General features: G+C 40.1%; 1 protein-coding gene across 1 annotated transcript; it reads right to left on the bottom strand.

The window, feature by feature from the left end:
* Window positions 1-10,815: 10,815 nt before the first annotated feature.
* Window positions 10,816-22,243, bottom strand: LOC139453252 (lengsin-like). Its single transcript, XM_071234876.1, has 2 exons — window positions 22,093-22,243; window positions 10,816-12,029 (listed from the first exon to the last, which is right to left on the bottom strand). The coding sequence occupies exons 1-2, from the start codon at window positions 22,241-22,243 to the stop codon at window positions 10,861-10,863; spliced, it is 1,320 nt and encodes a 439-aa protein (XP_071090977.1). The 3' UTR covers window positions 10,816-10,860.
* Window positions 22,244-23,176: the final 933 nt, after the last annotated feature.

The raw sequence follows: 23,176 nt of genomic DNA, 5'->3' as shown, positions 1-23,176 counted from the left end.
CCTTTCTTGCTTGTAAAGCAGCTCGATACAAATGTTTATGCCATGACAAGTTTCTACTGAAGTAAACACCAAGATATTTATAAAATCCTGTAGTTTCTATTTTTTGTCCTTTAAAGGACCAATATTCTTTACTTGCTGAATGACCTCCATTCTTAAATACCAGAACTTTTGTTTTACTCATGTTTACTGTTAGCTTCCATTTATTGCAGTAACTTTCAAGTTCAATAATTTGACACTGCAGTCCTTTGATTGTTGATGAAAAGAGAGCAATATCACCTGCAAATAAAATATCTGTGTAATATCTGGATGGAGCTGAAAACCATAATTACAGTTGGAATTTATTTGTACAGCCAGTTCATTTAAGAAAAAAGTAAAGAGAAATGGGCTTAAGATGCATCCTTGTCTTACTCCTAACTGACTCATAAATGTTTCTGAAATCTCATTATTGTTTCGCACACACACCTTAATATTCTCGTAAATGCTACCTAATAGTTTGTCAACGAAGAGCATATAAAGTTTCCCACCCTTGACACTGACGTATTTATTAACGAAAACTTGAAGGATAAAAATGTTGTCAATAGTTGAATAGCCCTCTCTAAATCCGGCTTGTTCTTCATTGATTTCGTTGAGAGTATCTGCCCAAAACACTAACCTTTTATTTATTATGTTTGTGAATAGTTTACCAAATATACTGAGCAGTGAAATACCTCTGTAATCGTTTATATTATTTAGATCACCTTGTTTATGTATTGGCACAATTATCCCTAATGACCATGCATCTGGACATGTTCCATTTTCTAATATAACATTAAATATAAGTTCAAGGTAAGGTACTATGATATATGAGGAATGTCTAAAAAACTCAGGAGTAATCTGATCCATTCCTGGTGATTTGTTGCATTTAAGATGGTGTATACTGTCTAAACTCTGAAAAAGTATATCATTTGCAAACTGAGTACCTGTTTGAGTATTATCTTGTGACTCCTTGAACTGATTTTCAGGGCTCTGACCAGTATCTGTGAACGTAAATAATTCTTGAATGTTATTTTCTAAGGATTGTTGCTTATCATGTAAATATTCTTGTTTCTTTTCTTTGCACACAGCTATACATTTGTTTCTTATGTTATGATATTGAGTCCTTATCTTTACATCTCCTGAATTTACTGAGTGCCCTACATCTTTTCTTTTAAAGACCCTCACATTCTGCATCATACCATTTACACAACTGATTAAGCTTTGGATTTCTAACCTTTTTTTGCATGTCTGAGCCCGCTAATCTCAAGGCATCCACTAAGTAATTAATACTTACATCAATATTGGAAAATGCTGTATCAACTGATTTATCAAGTAAATCTTGAACTTGGTCAGAAAAGAGTTGATCTCTATAGTTTTGTGATTTGTCATTATCCCAGACAAACTTGAAAGATTTAGTAGCCTGATCATTCCTTTGTTTTGAGGGTTGGTGTGTTTCAGGTACCCTTAATGTCATAGTAACTGGAAGGTGAACTGAATCTGAGCTAGATTCTACACCAAAGTCTGCAACATTGTCAAATAATGGAGAAGAGGCTATAATATAGTCAATTACACTTGTACCGTTTACACCAATAAAAGTAAAGTCACGGACATTTTTATCTCTACCACATCTTCCATTCATGATATGAATATTCAGAACTGAACATAAATCAGTGAAACATTTTCCAAAGCTGTTTAAAACTCTATCCAGAGAAAAGCGTTCAAGATTGAAGTTTTCCGATATAAGATCAGACATGAAGTAACTATGGTTTTCAGTATACTCTATTATGTCATCGTATCCCAATTGCGTGGGTCGATGGTCATGATATCAATCACAGGATTGTCTGGTCCGAACTCGATTATTTACAGACAGCCGTCATATAGCTGGAATATTGCTGAGTGCGTTGATAAATAACATACAAACAAACAAACTTTTGCACTTTGAACTTTTCATTTTGACTTTGCACTGAGTAAACTGGCACGTTTTTATTTTTGGTGACATCATCTTTGGTACAAATCATTAGATTTTACTGTCAATAGTGTGTTCTCGGGAACTACTTGAGTATCAACACTGACTGTTTGTCCTGTTGACAAATCGAAACAGATAACTGCACTTTCAGGTAAGCTACAGTGCTTGTGGCAATAGTTTGGACAATTTGGGGTAACTCTATATCCATGGTCCTCACGGTTATTGACAAATACTCGTTTAGTAGAGTGAAGTTGTTCCTTAAGACTAAAAAAATAAAAAATCAAGTGTGTTGACAATACTCAACTTGCTTCTTTGACGAGACTGCAAAACTTCTAGTAAATCCTTTGGGTTTAGAGAATATACATGTTATTAATACCACTTGTCTCAAGTAATTGAAAAATATAAGTGTAGATATACAGAAAGCCCTTTCCCGATTTCTATTAAGGATAATTGTTAATCTTAGATACAGAGAATTGGTGGTGCATTGGTCCCTGCAATGCCTTGCTCTTTGTGCGAATATCTATGGAGCTTTAGAGACCCGTGAAGATCCGGGGTAGAATTCGTCTTCAGCAACCGATACTTGCCTTAAAAGGTGACTATGCTTGTCGTAAAAGGCGACTAACAGGATCGGGTGGTCAGGCTCGCTGACTTGGTTGATACATGTCATCGATCCGAATTGCGTGGATCGATGCTCATGTTATTAATCACTGGATTGTCTGGTCCAGACTCGATTGTTTACAGACCGCCGTCATATAGCTGGACTATTGCTGAGTGCGGCTTTTAACAACAAAAACCAACCAACCAACGTAAAATCCTGAAGGTGCTGGCCGTACCTCCATGTCCATGCAGTCTTAGTTTTTGCGGGTACTCCATCACAATAGAGGCTGTGACCTCTTGAATGGCTGTGGAATAAATCTTGTTCCGAGGAGTGATAGGTACTCTGGTATCTGTATGACATGTGCTGGGTCTTTCCTGTGTCTGTGCTTGTGTGTTCTGGTTTTACCTTCCTATCTGTCACTTACAGGGATTGCAAATATTATCACATTGTTACTGATTACTATCCTGTTCTCAAGTTGACCAATGTATTCCCAGGTCCTTCTGTGCTAACTACCCCACATCTCGCCTCACCACATTCAACTCTTTCTTATTTACACTTAGTTTGTCAAATTAGCAATGACATCTTCAATGCACTTTATCTCACTTTTCAGGGATTTGATCGCAGCAAAAACTCTTTGCATTAAAAGATTTATTTGTTAATCATTGCTGTCTTTCCCTCTGCCAAAGCAATATTCGTGGGTCCAGGGTTTAACTGTAAGTCGCTTGCTTGTAAGAGCACTGATTTTAAGTGTGGGTCGGAAAATAGACAGCTAATGTCCTTATTTGGACCTGTAATAAAGGTACCCAACTCCATGAAATGTTCATAAAACTCACTTTCTGCACACACTGGGGTATTTTCGTCGGACTATATTTATTGAGTTCGCCGTTAAACAAACAAACAAACTAACAAACACTGTATTTATGTGTACTAGAATCATGTATTAACATGCCCAGTGACATTCGAGTGTTCCATCTAATCAGGCACTCGTGAAGAGCAACCTCCTCGTGGTGAGTGCTGGGTAGCGCTAATAGCTCTTCCCCCGTGTGGAACCGGGGTAGAATATTTCCACAGCACCCCATTGCTGGTCGTAAGAGGCGACCAAAGTGGGCAGCCCGTTTGCCGTGGGTTGCGTCCCTGTGTCGGCGGAGGACGGAAGTCTGGTAGTTGAGGGCACTGGTTCCAGGAACAGTGTTCCTTTGCCCAACACACTACTTCGACCCTTACTTCGCCTAGACGGGTGGTAAGATGGGCCCGGTCTTATCAATCGGCTGGTCATGCCAGGCCCTGTGCGTAATATTGTATATGCACGCCTGTGTTGTATTTAATGTATATTTTGATCTTGGCCATGCATAACTTGTATGAACTAACAATTTTGGATGGAATAAATTGCCTAGAGTCTTACGCCAGAAGGCGGTGGCTCATGGGCCAATCTGGTGATGTTGACCTCTGTATTCTGTATGTCTCCAGTTTCTTGTCTTGGACTGAACCTGCCTGGCACTAAATCTGGTAGATAAATATAGCTATTCAAGTCATATTTGCTGGAGTATAGCATCCCTGTATCCCTGGTGTTTGCATCCTGGATGTCCGGTGCGATATAACACTGTCCTTGTTGACACTCGATGGCGGGTGGGGAACAGGGGTGCTGAATCATATTCTTTCATCATGGCTCAACAGCAATCTGGTTCATCTCGCAATGAAAAAAAGAGACGATTAGAAGACATTGAAATTTCGTCTGGAAGTATTTCTCAAAATATTGATACCTGGGCTAGATTCCTGGTTATTGAGGCTGCTGATAAGCTGCCTATCAAATTAAATCCTTTTGCCATTTCTAAGGCTGTGTCCGGGATTTGTGGTGAGGTCAAGAACGTCACCCGTCTCCGTAGTGGTTCGCTTCTGGTGGAGTGTGCACGGAGACAGCAATCTCTCAATCTGTTGTCTATATCTACATTTGCCAATATTGAGGTTGCTGTGTCTGTGCACAGAACTTTAAACTCTTGTCGAGGCATTGTTCGTGACAGGGCTCGATGTCTGTCCGACATGTCTGAGGATGAAATTGCTACTGAATTGGAAGACCAGGCTGTAACCGCTGTTAAACGTTTCACGATCAAGAAAGACGGTGTCATCACGAACACCAATACCTATCTCATGACGTTTGCCCAAACTTCCCTTCCACAGTCCATAAAAGCAGGTTATATGAACATCGGAGTGGATGTGTATGTCCCCAATCCGCTCCGATGTTACAAGTGCCAACATTTCGGTCATGGCTCAAAATCCTGTCATAACTCTGTGGTATGTCATCGTTGTGGTGACAACCATGAGAGCATTGACTGTGATCATGATCTGAAGTGTGCAAATTGTTCAGGCCCACATGTTGCTTCATCCAAATCTTGCCCTGTGTGGCAAATGGAATCCAAAATAATGAAAATAAAATGTGAAAAAAACATATCCTACCTGGATGCCAAAAAACTATTCAAAATTCAGACCACTACCCCCTCAACTATTTCTTACTCCGCTGCAGTCTCCCGCTCTGTTACAACATCTACTATTTCGTGTCAGACTGACTTGACATGGGTCACGTCAGATCAACCAGTTGATACTGTTCCAATCATTCAGGATATACATACCATCAGTCTTTCCAGTTCAGGTTCTCAGACTGAGATTCAGTCTCAGAAACCATCACATACGTCAGTCAAACAACCAGTCGTTGTTCATTTGTCGAATAAAGAAAAAAAGAAATTGAAGAAAAAACAACTGCCAATCGTCCCTTCACCTTCAGAGGTTCCTTTACAGAACTCCTTTGGGCCTCTGGACATGGAGGTTACTCTGTCCTCACAGGACAGGCGGGGGAGTAGTTCCTCCTCACATTCACGCGAGCGATCTCCAATTGAGCCACCATGACTCAATTGTCTAATATAATGCAATGGAATTGCAGAGGACTTAGGCATAATTTTAATGAACTGCAGTTATTAACAAGTGATTTAAATACATCAGCAATTTGTTTACAAGAGACGTACCTTAAAAATACAGATAAGTTTGATTTAAAGCAGTATAGTTCATATCATTACTTCTCTCCTCCGGGAGATAAAGCTACTGGAGGTGCTTCTATTTTAGTGCGGCGGGGCGTTGTTCACAGTCCTGTTCCGCTTGACTCGACTCTGCAAGCAGTTGCAGTTAGACTTACACTGCATATTGCCTTCACACTTTGCTCCTTATACATTCCTCCTTCTTCAAATCTTCAGCGTAATGATCTCCAAAAACTATACGACCAGCTCCCAAAGCCCTGTGTCATCATGGGTGATCTAAACGGGCATAATACTCTATGGGGAAGTTCAACCATTAATCAAAAGGGAAAAGTGATCGAGGATTTTGTTTCCGACAACGATCTTTGCATTTTTAATGACGACTCCGACACTTACTTACACCCTGCTACTGGTACCTATTCATCTTTAGATCTGTCTTTGACGGATTCAGTTTTGTTAAATAAATTCTCATGGTCCGTCCATGATGACCTATGTGGGAGTGACCATTTCCCCACGGTGCTTAAGCCCATTAATCCCGCTGATGATCCACTTTCACCTCGATGGAATTTTGTGAAGGCTGATTGGCCTTTATTTCAATCTTTATGCAAAGATAAATTAAAACCTACGTCTTTTCAGAATGTTACTGACCCGATTCAGTTGTTTTCAGATCAACTGAATGAAATTGCTAATGAATCAATACCTAAGTCCTCTGTCAACCCACGTGTTCGTAAACCATGGTTTGATGCTAATTGCAAACAAGCTAGGAAATGTCGTAAGAAGGCGGAGAAGTACTTCCGTAAACATCCCACTGTCCATAATTTAAATAATGTTAAAATTTCAAATGCCAAGGCAAGACGTCTATTTAAGCAAAATAAACGTCAATCCTGGCAGACTTATGTCTCAAAAATTAACTCTCGTACCCCTATGTCCAAGGTATGGAACATGATCAAAAAGATCAAAGGCAAGGGATCAAATTCTACAGTTAACCATCTGAAGGATGGCGATACTTTGTTAACTGATAAATCTGCTATTGCCAATAGCATTGGTGAAACTTTATCTCATCATTCTTCTTCATCTAATTACGCTCCTGAATTTCAAAAATATCAGCTCCAACAGGAAAAGAAAAAAGTAAATTTTACATCTGATAATGGTGAAGATTATAATGAGGTATTTTCACTACATGAGCTATATACTGCCTTAGGGCAAGCTCATGATACAGCAGCAGGCGCTGATAATATTCATTATCAGCTGCTGAAACACTTGCCCGAATCATGCCTTGAAACTATGTTAAATATATTCGATGATATTTGGACATCTGGAATGTTTCCAGCTTCGTGGCATAATGCCATTGTTATCCCCATTCCCAAACCTGGGCGGGATCATTCTGATCCATCAAATTACCGACCTATATCTCTCACTAGCTGCGTTTGTAAAACTATGGAACGCATGGTAAATAATCGATTAGTGTGGTACTTGGAAACGAATAATCTTCTTACCAATATACAATGTGGTTTCCGGAAGAACAGAAGTACTATCGATCACTTAGTGCGTTTAGAATCATTCGTTAAAAATTCCATTGTAAATAGACAACATGCTGTATCGATCTTTTTCGATTTAGAAAAAGCTTACGATACAACATGGAAACATGGTATTTTAAAAGATCTTCATGATTTTGGATTAAGAGGCCGTTTGCCTCATTTCATATCACAGTTTTTAACAGACAGGCAATTTCAAGTCCGAGTGGGTACAACCCTGTCTGATCATTATAATCAGGATCAGGGTGTCCCACAAGGCAGTATTTTGTCTGTCACTTTATTCAGTATCAAAATTAACAGTTTGTCAAAAGTTTTAAATGATTCAGTTGATGGATCACTTTTTGTGGATGATTTTAATCTATCTTGTCGTGGTAAAAATATGCGCACAATTGAAAGGCAATTACAATTATGTCTAAATAAAATTAACAAGTGGTGTCTAGAAAACGGGTTTAAATTTTCCAAATCAAAAACTAATTGCATACATTTCTGCCGAAAATATAAACCGCATAAGGACCCTGAACTATTTCTGAATGGCACCCCTATCAAAGTTGTTAAGGAGGCCAAGTTCTTGGGACTTATTTTTGATAACCATTTAACTTTTTTACCACACATTAAATACCTTAAAGCTAAATGCCTGAAGGCACTTGATTTGTTGAAAGTCGTTTCTAATTCAAAGTGGGGAGGGGATCAGACAACACTATTGCACTTGTACAGGTCCCTGATCCGTTCAAAACTTGATTATGGCTCCATCGTGTATGGTGGAGCCTGCAAAAGTAATTTACAAAAACTAGATACGATACATCATCAGGGTCTGAGGCTTTGCCTTGGAGCCTTCAGAACGTCTCCCATTCACAGTCTCTATATAGAAGCAGATGAGCCTTCTCTTAAACAACGCCGACTAAAATTATCTCTACAATACATCACTAAATTATATTCTAATCCGTCAAATCCAGCTTTTGAATGTATATTCCATCCTCTCTACGAAGATCTTTACAATAAGAAATCAGCACTCAATCCCCCACTCGGAATTAGAATAAAATCTGCAATATCAGCTTCGAATATTAAACTCCAAGATATAGCTCCTACTCAACTTTTCTCATCTCCTCCTTGGCAAATGGTAAAGCCAGAGGTAGACCTGACATTAACCAAACTTAAGAAATCCGATACTAACCAATTGATATACCAACAAGAATACCATCAACTAAGAAACAATTATGACACTTATAAATCTATATTTACAGATGGATCCAAGGATGGTGGCGCAGTTGCTAGTGCCACTATCATTGGATCCAGAACAATCTCTTCACGTTTACCTGATAACAGTTCAATATTCACTGCAGAAGCAAACGCCATTTTTACAGCACTTAAATATATCGGTAATCAATCTAAACATAACCAATTCATACTGTTTTCAGATTCTCTTTCATGCCTTCAGGCGATTAAAAATATGTCTTCAAAACATCCACTTTTAATCCAAATTCTTGAGTTATTTAATGATCTTGCTACTGGCCAATATGACATCGTCTTTTGTTGGTTACCAAGCCATGTTGGTATCAAAGGTAACACAATGGCCGATACTGCTGCTAAAGCAGCCCTCAACAAATCTGTGACACCACTTCTGATCCCATACACTGATTTTAAACCCATGATTCGATCCTACATCCGAGATCTTATGCAACAGAAGTGGGACGCCCAAGTAGGTATCAATAAATTACATGAAATTAAACCAAATATCGGATATACCTTCTTGGGCTGTCAGTCCAGATTTGAAGAGGTCATTATGCGACGATGTCGTATTGGCCACAGCAGATATACTCATGAATATTTACTAAAAGGTGAGGATCCTCCGTTTTGTATCCCTTGTGATGAGAGAATCACAGTCAAGCATGTCCTGCTTGACTGTGTTGATTTTTCCATCACAAGGGATAAATATTTCAATGTAAAAACAATTAAGGACCTTTTTAATGATGTTAATTCTCGTTTAATATTATGTTTTTTAAAAGAAATAGAACTTGTCCATAAATTTTGATGTGCTTAATGTATTATTTTATTAATTGGTAGTGCTAATTAATAACTTAGATTGTGAGTGGCTGTACCCTCGAGGGGGGTTGAAGCAGCGTAAAATTATTGTCCCCCTAAGAGGGTATGTAAGTCCCCAACCATTCGTAGTATTTGTATGCATACCAGACTTTTAACTCGTAGTATATTTGTTAGTTTTATTCAATGGCTAAACTTGCATATAATCGCCAGCGACTGAAGGGATGGTATAAATCCTACCGGGGTCCATGCAGGAAGCAAAGGCACTGTAAGTCCCCATGGTCCCTGGTGTGGTGATCTCCCTTTAGTTACTGACGATCTCTAGCCCATTTTTATATTGTGTTGTTCCTTACTACTTAATGCTTTTAACTGTTCTGCAACTAGTTTTAAATCTTATCTGTGATATTCTAGTTCTCATACTGTCCTTTGATGACAGCTTTTTATAAAGTTTAAATATTTGTATATTTCATATCTAATTTCTCGTCACGATATGGCTGAAATATTGCCGATGTGACGTAAAGCAGTACCTCACTCACTCACTCCATCTAATCAACCATTAAAATTATCTGGCTTTGCGTTGTGGAATTTGGTTTGGTTTGGTTTGTTTGTTTGGCACTCCGCAATATTCCAGCTATATGACGGCGGTCTGTAAAAAAAATCCAGTGAATAATATGAGCATCGATTCACGCATTTGGGATCGATGACATGCATCAACCAAGTCAGCGAGCCTGACAACCCGATCCCGTTAGTCGCCTCTTACGACAAGCATAGTCGCATGGGTTGCTGAAGACGTATTCCACCCCGGATCTTCAGGGGTCGCGTTTTGGTATTGGTGATTCTGTAATCCAGGTGCCTTGATACTGACATAAACTCTATCAGGGTTCCTGGTAAAAACAGTGAGAGAAAGAACAAGACAAATACTGAAGTTCAGAAGGAGTAATACGTTTAGTAAATAAAGACGGTAGTGCACTGCTGTATACAAAACCTGAAAGGTAGGAATATAATCAATAACCCAACGAAGAGACAAAACTTACGTAAGAAGGAAAAAATGCGCTACAAGCCAGCTAATGGAATTACGTACATGCATGTATGTCTGTCGAAATAACAGCCAAAGTGCGCTATGATATAAAGAAAGCACTTATTATATTGACTTGTTCAGTTACATGTGCAGCTGTATAACACAAGGTGACCGAGTCCTGATCAACGCATTGTTCGTAGCGCTACGACCTTCTTAATCCTTTGATAAATTATAGAGTTACGATAGGTCGAAAGGCTGCAAACTCTTCTTTTTTAGGGGGATCGGAACCATGGTATTTATAAAAGGTGAATATAAAATATGATATAACAGTTGATATATGTTTCCATTTTGTCATGATCTGAAATGTTTCCTTACATTATTTGAATAAATATATTTGACAGACTCTCATCATTTAGCATATATTTCTCTGTTCAAAAGTCAAGGAACTTCAACAATACTCAGCTTTAAAAAATAAACTTTGAACACATACATTTACTGATCAGGACGATAAGAGTGACTATTGCTACAGTTCACCAAAACATAATTATTGCTTGCCAAAATCTCCCGAGACTACACAAACTAATATTGCTAACAAACCACAATGTTTTAGGAAATGATAACCTCCACACCTGAGACGGCAACAATGTAGTTGCATTGTGACAATTATATTTTTAAAGGTAGTCTTCTTTCTCTACAGCAAAACGTTCCTCATCAGTCTCGATGCCTTCATACTTGGCGATTTCCGCATCTCTCTTGCTCTTGACGAACCATGTCACCAGTTCCTTTCCTAAGGCATTGCACAAATCCTCATCCCGTTCCAGTTCTTCCAGAGCCTCAGCCAGGGAACAGGGGAGCGGTTCAGCATGGTCTTGTTTCCCAGGGACTGGGCACTCCATTTTCTTTTCAACGCCATCCAATCCAGCAGCGATGGTAGATGCCATCACAAGATAGATGTTGCTCTTTCCTCTTGGAAGTCTGTTCTCGATGTATGTTTTGCATGGATCTTCATTCTTGATGCGGAGACATGATTGTCGATCTTCTATTCCCCAGTTGGGAGTCATGGGTTTAAAAGTATTGAAGAAGTTTCTGTAGCAGTTGACCGTTGGGTTTGTGAAAGCAGAGAGAGCTTTACTGTGCTTAAGGATACCTGCAATCCACTGTTTAGCAACTACAGAGAGTTTGTCCGGAGCACCCTCTTCATAAAACACATTTTCTCCAGATTTGTTCCAGAGGGAAAAATTGAAATGAGTAGCTATTCCCGTTTTATCTTTAGAGGACAAATAAGACATGAAGGTTGCTCTAAGCCCTTTCTGATCCGCCATTTCCAGGAGACCTTCCTGCAAATTAAAAGCCTCATCGGCACTCTCAATTCCATATTTTGGTTTCGTCACAGCTTCAAAAAAACCTGGCCCTAGCTCAACATGGAATCTTTCAACATCAATATCAGATTCTTGAAAGTTTTTATCAAAGTGAAATATCACTTTGCTGTGCTTGTTCAATAACCTTTGGCTTAAGTATGAATTGTAATTAAAAACTGGCTCCAAGGTATTTTTTTCAAGGAGTTGAAACTCAATTTCATTGCCAGAATAAAAAATTAATCCAAGATCATCCAACCTCTGCAGCTGTTTTCTTGCTGCGTACCGAGGGCAGGCTTCTTGTGGAGAGTTGTCTTTCTTCCATCGAGACTCGCACAGCATCTCAGCAACCTTCACCCCTTCTGGTGCCCAGGGAATGGACCTCAGTGTGGCAGGGTCAGGAACAATCAATACATTGCCAAAGTTAAAGTTGTCCTCGTGGTCTATTCCAACAAGCTCTGTTTGAGGTCCAAATGCCAAGACACCTGAAATGATACCAACTCATGTTTACGATATTGTCCACCAAGAACAAGCATTCTTCTGCAGTGTACAACTATATTCACTCGCTCATTCAATGAATTTCCTAATCTGACACAAAGAATGTGATATGATATGTTGTATAAAACAGCAATCCACAACAAATAAAGGTACATTACACAAAGTTCACACTTTAAAATATCAAGTTTTCTTATACCATATATTTTTCAAATTTTCATAAACATAAAATGATTGGAACTTTTCGTTATGTTGTATCAAAGAAAATGTTTCCAAGGCCAAGAAACAATAACGACCCAATCTTCTTCTTTTCCCCATAACCTTGAAAACAATCCAGTGATTGATGTCATGAGCATCGATCCACGTAATTGGGATACGATGACATGCTTCAACTAAGTCAGCAAGCCTGACCACCACGATCCCAAGAGTGGCCTCTTAGGGCCAGCATGGGTTGCTAAAGACCTATTCTATCCCGAATCTTCACAGGTCTATACCATGAAGTTGTCATATTCATATACAAATTGGTCTGTTAAATAAATTTTAAATATGAATGTGAATAATTAAATGCTTGTTTTGAAATTTGGTGTGATGCTATTATCAACCGACATTATTGAAAGCTCTGTCAAAGAGGTTAAAGCATAGTAAAATTATCCCCATGTGTGACACGTAATCCTATCATAATCGATGAAACTATCATCAACCAGTGTTTTTAAGCCAACTCAGTTCCGAGTATTTTTTAATATTGGCTAGCATTGTGCACAACCACCAGTGGCTAAAGTGATGACGTAAATCCTGCTGGGTATCATGCAGAAAGCAGAGGTACTGTAAGTCGTCATGATCACCAGTGAGGTGGACTAGCTTTGGTTACTGCTGGCCTATAGCCCGTGTTTTAAAACGGTATACATCATATTGTTATGCTCAAATATGTTTCATCAATTGTTTTTAAATATAATATGCTCAAATATGTTTCATAACTTGTTTTTAAATATAACTTTGCATAAATGACTGACTTGTTAATATATTAACTTGGTTTCGTCGCTAATAATGCCGATGCGACGTTAAATTTTAACTCACTCATATAAAAAGCTGTATGCCAAATTTGAAGGCAACAATATTACTACGTAAAAACCCATCCTGACTATAAATAGCCCGCTAGGTGGCGGTGTTTCAGATTCGAACAGTGACTGACAATGTAAACACAACAGAGTGTCGAGAGAAGTGTTTTGAAAACCATACGTAAACAAGATTACCAAACTTCGTATCGACTTGAATGACACACTTTGGATACCACAAATGGCTCCATATCTAGATATTAGTCAATACACTTTGTCTAGTTTTATCACAAAAAGTCGAGTCGGTCGTGTTTGGCGTCTGCATCAATCACAGTGGGCGGAGCAGCAGCAGCAGCAGCACAACTACAGTTTCGGTTAATGTATACTAATGTAACGATACATAAATACGAAATTGACGTTAGTTACATAAGCATTAGCATCAAGATCCTTTCAGTTCAATCTGAAAAATACAGATATGTGTTTAGTATGGTGTCCCTTGCATTCAACAGTTAGATCTATACCACACACTTATCAGATTATATTTATAAAACTTAAATCACACCGATTTTTCAACTAATGGTTAGGAAGAGGCCTAGACACCAGAAGTTGCGCCAATATTATTTAGCTTGACTGCAATATATGATTATGTAACGTGTCTCAACATAGCAATACACATAAGCAGCTGGAAAATAAGTAACAACTAAATATATTTGATGTTTTGACCTCGTACATTAAGCCTGTCTAGATACTGTACTTATGATAAACGAAAACTCCAAATAAACATATTTCAAGACAATTTTAATTATTGATTACCTTTTCTTTCACATAATTTTCAAACACAAAACTGAGTTTTAAAACACAATCTGGCATCACTTCCCGCTTTTCCAAAACAAACATTCACCTGCTGTTACGTTTAATGTCCGTTTCCTCAAGTCTGAGTATCTTGGATCTCTCCAAACAATTCGTCTATCAAGCTCAGTCCAGAAGTATTTGTAGCGCTGTTTTCAAATCGACGAATTTCTGTGGCCGCACCATTTCCTAGCTGCGATTGCCTGTGCTGTGTTGACAAAAGCAGTGTAATCAGACATATTCGCATTCATCTGGTTCCACAATGAAATCTGGCTGTGACACTGATTCACTAATCCCAAGAATAGGCACTGAATTTGTCAAAGTGGGAAGAGGGGCGCCATCTTGTTGGATTTGAGTTGTCAGTCGGAATGATGTCATCTTGAATTGGAACTTCCTCCACGATAAAGTCATCAATGTCAAAATCGAAATGACAAGGGCTCCCCTGATCACCTCGAACAAGTGTCCGTCAATTTAAGAAAATGTTTTGTTGCACATATTGAAGACAAGCGAACTTGCAAAGTACTTGACAGTTAGCGGCAATCCAACTCGGATGCGCTCACAGGCCGTAGTTGCTAGGAGGTCGCGTGGTCAGAAAGAGGGCAAACAAAATGTTTTTAGAGAGTAATCGGAAAAAGTCCGCAGTGCATTTCTAAAATACCATGTACAGCATGTATTTCTATTATAGTATTCACGAAAACATTTCTTCACTTAAAATGCAAATTAATTTATTAATTCATCCTGAGGTCATAAACCCTGAATACGTGGGTTGGTATTTCAAAGGAATATTGTGAAATCCCAGACATCCCATTTGTCAGACAGACCAGTCAAGTGTCACCAATTTAACTGCCTGGTCTTACCTACTAATTAATGAGCTGCTCCAAACTGTGGGCAGTGTATTCTACTCCAACTCGTGAAGTTATACAGATTAACCAGATTCCTCATCTGCGCAGACTGTGAAAAAGACAAGATCCTGATCTTTTCCACTGATGAGCAGCTGATGTGTCAAGCTGAAGATGATATGGTCCACATGGATGGTACGTTTTTCTGCTGTCCTCACCTGTGGAACCAGCTGTACCCTGTACGTGCCCCCAGTGGATACACCATGTACCGCTTGTCTTCGCCCTGCTGCCCAACCGACAACAGACGACATACGTCAGATTTTTCACTTTGCTGAAAACAGAGGTACAGCAGGCTCTTAAACGACCCTCCTCACCAACTATCATACCGACAGACTTTGAGATGGCGGCCATTCGAGCGATCGAATGGGAATTCCCAGCAGCCGACATCAAGGGTTGTTTCCTCCACAACACCAAGGCTATATGGAGGAAGACTCAAGACCTAGGCTTAGCTTTCCAGTACAAGGAAGATCCCCAGCTGCAGAGCTGGATTCAAAGAGCAGCTGGTTCAAGAAGCCTGGCTAGAGGCAATGGATGCGACACCTGAGGTGGCATGGTCCCAAGATTTCCACGATTACATGGTGACGACATGGGTTGACGACGAGGCCCGTTTCGACTCACCCTGTGAATTTTCACCACACCCTAGGACCTAGGACAAACAACAACCTGGAAGGTTTTCATCCCTGTGTCAACCGCAGTCTTTTCAATCAGCATCCCAACCTGTACAGATTTGTGGATTTGCATCAAGGCATTGAGAAGTCGGAAGGTGCCAAGCTGAAACAGATAAACTTTGGTGCTGCTCCCCCACCCAGGGAGAAGGTGTACAGAGAGTCATAGGGAAGGCTAGTGCGTCTCAAAGAGAAGCTGGTCAGTGGGCAGAAGACACCTCTTGAATTCTTGGATGCTGTTGGACATTTGCTGAAGCTGAGCTGAAAACAGACATTGTACTAAACTGTGATCAGTGTGTATTGTGTATGTAGTGTCTTTTGCTAAAATGTAATGAATACTTCAAAAAGGGTGATTTCTGTTATCATTTGATTATTAAAAGTGCATAATAAACCTTTCCTGCAAATTCCTCAAAATGTGTGTTTTTGTCTGTTCCACTTAACGAAAGGTAAACAGTTAACTATTGCTTGACAACCCAACCTTGACTAATCCTGGCACAAGCTGTCTGACAAATGGAATGTCTGACAATTGGGAGGTTACCCCGTGAATGAGGCTGTGAGTATTACATTGTTGAAATCAATTGACCAGGAAGATTGTCAAGGCTTTGACATTATGACAGATGCTGGAAGAGGCAAAAATGCATCTGAGTGCGACATTGTTGCTTTGAAGTGCGAGACCAAAATATGTGTTCATGCCGAAGTAGTTACAAGAGAGGATGATCCGTGTAGCCAGCGACCTAAATAATCTTGATGAAAATAATGTTGAAATCCATGTTCAAGCACATGACAGAATATTTATCTGTACATCGTTTCAAAATATGTGAGGCTGTCAGACTCTGAGATCCTCATCTCTGTTTCGTCGTGAGGTATTATATATTTTTCATGTCTCAATTTTACATGACGATGTTAAAAATTGGGCACCAATCTAATAAAAAAATTCTACTAGATCTAGATCTACCATTTCACCTTCATAATAGAACCAGGTCAAATTTATCTTTCTTCAGTTGTTTATTAAAAATTCTTTTCCGAAGCAAAGCGACCTTATCTACATCAGGAAATAATTTATAGACAAGATTCTTATCCACCTACCTGAATCAATTGTTATAAACCTACTACAATGTTTGCCGATTGTTTTATAGGTGTCTGGTAATAACCTCTTGGGATGTTTTACTTTTTCCCAGTAAGGCCTGGTATAGCTTGAGGTTTTTCATTTTCTTAGGAAGACCTGATGGGTTGAGTTACTGTAGTAGATGGAATTTGTACTTGGTGTTTCAAACGTCCATTGTTCTAACATCGAAGACAAGAAATGAAAGTTTTTATTATGGATGCCGAACATGCTCTCTTTCGAATCGTGTTTAGCTTTGTGACCTACTGTTTTCCCAATGATCCACCGGGGCAGGTGATGAAAAGTTGTTCAATTTTACTTGTCATGACTTCCGTTTGTGCTGTATGCTGCACGTGGTCTTTCTCTCGCACACTTTCTTTGAATTCCCTTTATACGGCGACACACTGTATTGTTTCACTAAAAGGTATCCCGATGTTTTCGTATTTCTTCTGGTACTTCTTGCATTCAGACGGTCCATAAGTTGGATAAACACTAATCCTCGTACGCACTGCAAACACGAAAACGTCGTTTTTTCCGTATATGGTCATTGGACGGGAAAACGACGTTTTTGGACGCTTTCAAACCATCGTTTTCCGTCCAAATACCGTCGTTATTTGAGATAGGCATTTACTTGGAAAGAACGGTATCATCAAGCTCCTCCTTTTCTTGATTAACGTTGTCTTAACAAGTTGAACTAAGGTTCCAAATGAGGTTCAGTCATCTGTCATTATGTCAGTTGTATTCACAGACATTTTGTTTGGCATAATGAGGTATATGACATGTTGGTTGGTTTGTTGGTTGGTTTGTTGGTTGATTTGTTGTTTAACGCCGCACTCAGCAATATTCCAGCTATATGGCGGTGGTCTGTAAATAATCGAGTCTGGACCAGACAATCCAGCGATTGATAATATTATCATGAGTATCGATCCACACAATTGGGATCGATGACATGCATCAACCAAGTCAGCAAGCCTGACCACCCGATCCCGTTAGTCGCCTTTTACGACAAGCATAGTCACCTTTTACGGCAGGCATGGCTTGTTGAAGACCAATTCTACCCCGGAATCTTCACGGGTCGTATATGACATGTACATTGTTTGATTTATGAACACATGTAAAAGGGCGGGGCATATTGATGACTTTATCTTCTTGCTCAGTTTGTATAAAATATCCATATGCAATGGCAAATGAGGTTTCATTTACAGCCTCTGATAAGTCTATTTACTAGTAAATATCAAGCTATGAAACACAGAAATAGGATCAAAATCAATCTCAGTCATCGTATTATCCACGTAAACCGAAAAGGCTTTCACTGAGGATACTGTTTTTTAAATTTAACTCAGGGGTATTTCCAAATAGCGACATCTGATGAGTTTCCGCTGTTCTTTTTGTCTGTTTATTTAGGTTGGAGTAATTTAGTAACATGCGCCCTTTGTAATTATCGAAACCTTGATAGATCACTGGTAACCAATCAGTGTTCAGAAAAGCGTGTAGATATTGCTTCAATGCCACCGTATCCCAATACGGTGGATCGATTCTCATAATATCAATCACTGGATTGTCTTGATCAGACTCGATTATTTACAGACCTCCGTCAATTTTCTAGAATATTGCTGAGTGCGGCGTTAAACAACAAACAAACAAACTTAAAGTTTATTTTCGCTGTCCTTTCAAACGATAGCCCAGTCCCTTGTCACGCTCAGTTGCGTTAGCCAGCAAGTCGATTCCCTGCGCTAGTAAGCCTGGAAGGCAGTGTTAGACAGCGAGGTAGAAGCCAGAGATAAGAGCCCCTTTAATGTTACATGTATCCTACAGTATTACGTTAAGCTATACGTACCCCGGAGTAGGGCTTAATTCCGTGTGTATACCACATTAGGGCTTTATTCCACATGTATCCCACGGTAGGGCCTAAATCCATATGTATCCCACAGTAGGGCTTATATCCACATGTATCCCACAGTAGGGCCTAATTCCTCATGTATTCCACAGTAGGGCTTATATCCACATGTATCCCACAGTAGGGCTTAATGTTACAAGTATCCCACAGTAGGGCTTAATGTTACATGTATCCCACAGTAGGGCTTAATTCCACATGTATCCCACACTAGGGCGTAATGTTACATGTACCACGCAGTTGGGCTTAATACTCCAGTTACCACAAATCGTTCTTAATGCTCTAGGCCCTACTGGCTTAATGCTCCAGTTAACACACAATCGTTCTTAATGCTCGAGGTACCACACAGTAGGGCTTAATGTTACATGTATCCTTCAGCAGGGGGTAGTGTTACATGTATCCCACACTAGGACTTAATGTTACTTGGACCCCGCAATAGGGATTAATTTCCGGGTACCACATAGTAAGGATTAATGATCCAGGTACAACACAGTAGGGCTTAGTGTTACATGTATCCTACAGTAGGGCTTAATTCTCCAGGTACTACACAGTAGGGCTTAATGTTACATGTACCACGCAATATGGATTAATGCTCCGGGTACCACATAGTAAGGATTAATGATCCAGGTACAACACAGTAGGGCTTAATGTTACATGTATCCTACAGTAGGGCTTAATTCTCCAGGTACAACACAGTAGGGCTTAATGTTACATGCATCCTACAGTAAGGATTAATGCTCCAGGTACAACACAGTAGGGCTTAATGTTACATGCATCCTACAGTAGGGCTTAATTCTCCAGGTACAACACAGTAGGGCTTAATGTTACATGCATCCTACAGTAGGGCTTAATTCTCCAGGTACAACACAGTAGGGCTTAATGTTACATACATCCTACAGTAGGGCTTAATTCTCCAGGTACAACACAGTAGGGCTTAATGTTACATGCATCCTACAGTAGGGCTTAATTCTCCAGGTACTACACAGTAGGGCTTAATGTTACATGTGTCCTACAGTAGGGCTTAATTCTCCAGGTACAACACAGTAGGGCTTAATGTTACATGCATCCTACAGTAGGGCTTAATTCTCCAGGTACAACACAGTAGGGCTTAATGTTACATGCATCCTACAGTAGGGCTTAATTCTCCAGGTATTACACAGTAGGGCTTAATGTTACATGCATCCTACAGTAAGGATTAATGCTCCAGGTACAACACAGTAGGGCTTAATGTTACATGCGTCCTACAGTAGGGCTTAATTCTCCAGGTACTACACAGTAGGGCTTAATGTTACATGCATCCTACAGTAGGGCTTAATTCTCAAGGTACTACACAGTAGGGCTTAATGTTACATGTTTCCCACAGTAGAGCTTAATGCTTCAGGTACCACACAGTTGGCCTTAATGCTCCAATTACCACACAACAGTTCTTAATGCTCCAGGTACCACACAGTAGGGATGAATGTTACATGTGTCCTTCAGTAGGACTTAGTGTTACATGTACCCCACACTAGGACTTAATGTTACATGTACCACACAGTAGGGATAAATGATCCAGGTACCACACAACAGTGATTAATGCTCGAGGTACCACACAGTAGGGATTAATGCTCCAAGCCCTCCACAATAGGGATTAATGCTCCAGGTACCCGACATTAGGGATTATTGCTCCGGGTACCACCCAGTAGGGATTATTGCTCCAGGTACAACACAGTAGGGCTTAATGTTACATGTATCCTACAGTAGGGCTTAATTCTCAAGGTACTACACAGTAAGGCTTAATGTTACATGTATCCCACAGTAGGGCTTAATTTCACATATATCCCCCAGTATGGCTTAATGTTACATGTATCCCACAGTAGGGCTTAATTCCACATGTACCCCCCAGTAGGGCATAATGATCCATGTACCACGCAGTAGGGCTTAATTCTCTATGTACTACACAGAGGGGCTCAATATTACATGTATCCTACAGTAGGGCGTAATGCGCCAGGTACCACACAGGTGGGGTGAAGTATCATAACCGGTTTGTCAGCTTAAATAGGTCAGTGGTGACAGGTCTATGATTCAGACGGTTGGTTTGACTTGTCTATAATAAGAAAGTTATATTGTGGCGGACTCCTTCTGGTATTTTTGTGGTGAAAACACGGCTAGTGCTAAACTGCACAAAGCGGTCCCCTTCGAGGTGGCCCCGGATGAATTATGTGAGTCTGTTGTTCACCAGTGGCGGATCCAGAGGGTGGTTCTGCCCCACACCTTTATTTTATACATCCAATGGCATTTAGTAAGCACATTGCTTATCATGATTACTTGTTGATTTGGTTGTTAAAGCAAATTTAATACTGGTTTGCATTACGTGGACTTCTTCATTGATAACCTCTATTATAAGTATTAAGTAAGAATTAACCACCACCCCCACCCCTACCCCCACCCCCACCCCCACCCCCACACCCGGTATCAATTGTTCTCCCGTCTTGCTCATATGTCTCTTTATGACTCGGAATTGGAATTTCTGCTCGGTAATTTGACCAAGAAGTGTAGCTTAAAATTCAGGTATATCGATGATCTGATATCGTTGGATAACGGTCAAATTGCCAATTCCCTTCCACTGATTTACCCACCTGAACAAGAATGATTTACAATGATTTACACACCTGCACTGGAAATAAAAAGGACCAGTGAAACAGCCTGAACTGTTTCATATTCAGATCTATGCATAACGATGATTCATAGTGACAGTAAACTTTCCACAAGACTAGGGCTTAATGCTCCAGGTACTACACAGTGAGGTTTAATGTTGCATGTATCCCACAGTAGGGCTTAATTCCACATGTATCCCCCAGTAGGGCTTAATGTTACACGGCAAGAGAGAAAACTTTCACAAGACCTTCCCCTTCATAGTCCAGCCTTAGTCCAGAAACGCCACCATTTGGTGTCTGCATTGTGAAGTACAATCGAGCATGCTCTTTCTACGACTAGTTCATAGAGTGTCATATGACGAAGCTAACAACTACCGCCTCTCCTTCAAGCAGGGATGTCTTACGAGAGATATTATATTCGTATGGACATGGAAAGGGCTTTGTCGCTTATAGATACTGTCAGACTAACAGCGTCTCAGCGTTGGGTCCTCGCGGAGGCTATCTACCACCGATAATGTTTTGCTGCATTAAAATACGTACGCCTCGATAACAAGATCAGGTTGTCATCGTATCCCACTTGCTAGGATCGATGCTCAAGATATCGAAAATAAACTTGTCTGTTCCAGACTGGATTATTTACAGACCTCTGTCATACAGATGGAATGTTGCTGCGTGCGGCGAAAAACAAACAAACAGACACACAATATGGCTTGCATGTACTTGTTGCATCAATGCATTTGTATGCACTGTATGTTACTAGATAGCAATGGATCTGTATAGCGGCCATAAAATTTCCGAGTCCCGTGATTGGATTCGAACCACGGACCTTCTGATCAGAGGTCGGACGCCTTGTCCACATGACCAGAGAGGTTAACCCCGTCAGCAAGCTGACAAGGTAAGGATGTCATCTGTGGGATGACTCCACATCCTGCTACATCTGTAATTTGGATACTTACCCTGGAACATGTCCAGCCCTTTTTCCAGGTAGCTCCTAACATGGCGTCTAGCAATCGCTTGTCCACGACTACTGCCGTTCAGGTCGCAGATGGAAAATCGGACATAGTCATATTTGGCGATTTCCTGCTCGACTTCTTCAAAATTATACATGTCTAAACAGTGTTTTGGACAAGTGCTTCAATGCTGCCTAGCTATCAGACCGACTCGTTAAATGATTGCTTGAAGGTGCTGAACAATAAAACCGATTTTTTTTGTCCAAAAAACATGCGTCACTTATTTAATGTTGCTACAGGACAGATGAAGTCGTTGGACGGGATTGAATCAGTCACGTATGGCTAATAGATGTACGTCAAATATCATATTTGATAACAGTTTGCTTCAGGGTGAATAGTGACGCAAATCATCTTTGCCTTTTGATAATAATGATAATATGAAATCGTGGTTCAGGTTATACATTTATTGCTTGATTTAACCAAGAGTATTGTTCATGTCATGTAGCCCATGACTTTCAAACGCCTGGATTCACATTCATGGCCACGCACCATGACACACTGTTCAAGACTGTTGCTGGCGAGGTATGTTTAACTCATGACTGACGCGGTTTTAACTGGGCCAACCACCACCAAGGGGCAGGAAAGTCATTTACGTATCATCATCACATCAGCAATATTACTGAGAGGGCAACGTTCCATTGAAGGGTGTTTTAGTGCAACGTGACAATAAATGTCGTGTACCAAACGTTTTCATATTCGCATCATCAATACTTCTGACATCTTCCCGAGACAAGGGAGTTTACTGACTGTTAAAAGTACGGTTTCCACCCCTGCCAAACTAGGCTGGGATTTCTGGACTCGATCGTAGCGCCACCAGTGGCGATTACGAGTTATGTCCCTGCTAAGCCCCTCCTATTGACCAACCAGATTCCACCTATCATATTACTTGCATGTTTTTCAAACAAAATGGCGGGGCCCAGTCAAGATGATATGATCGATGATCAAGATCTATATTGTAATAAAACATGTCTTACCTTGATTAAACACATGAAAAGATTTGGAAAATATCTGTCGATGCCCAGTTGACGGT

Source organism: Haliotis cracherodii, unplaced genomic scaffold (genome assembly GCF_022045235.1).
Source record: "Haliotis cracherodii isolate W230 unplaced genomic scaffold, xgHalCrac1.p SCAF_9, whole genome shotgun sequence".
Taxonomy (NCBI): domain Eukaryota; kingdom Metazoa; phylum Mollusca; class Gastropoda; order Lepetellida; family Haliotidae; genus Haliotis; species Haliotis cracherodii.
This window is presented reverse-complemented; position numbering and strand designations above follow the sequence as displayed.

Excerpts from the sequence above, each read along its gene's own strand:
- LOC139453252 (XM_071234876.1), bottom strand. The coding sequence starts at position 22,243 with ATGTATAATTTTGAAGAAGTCGAGCAGGAAATCGCCAAATATGACTAT. Across the intron at positions 12,030-22,092 it reads AGGGCTGGACATGTTCCAGG|GTGTCTTGGCATTTGGACCT; the intron begins GTAAGTATCCAA and ends GTATCATTTCAG.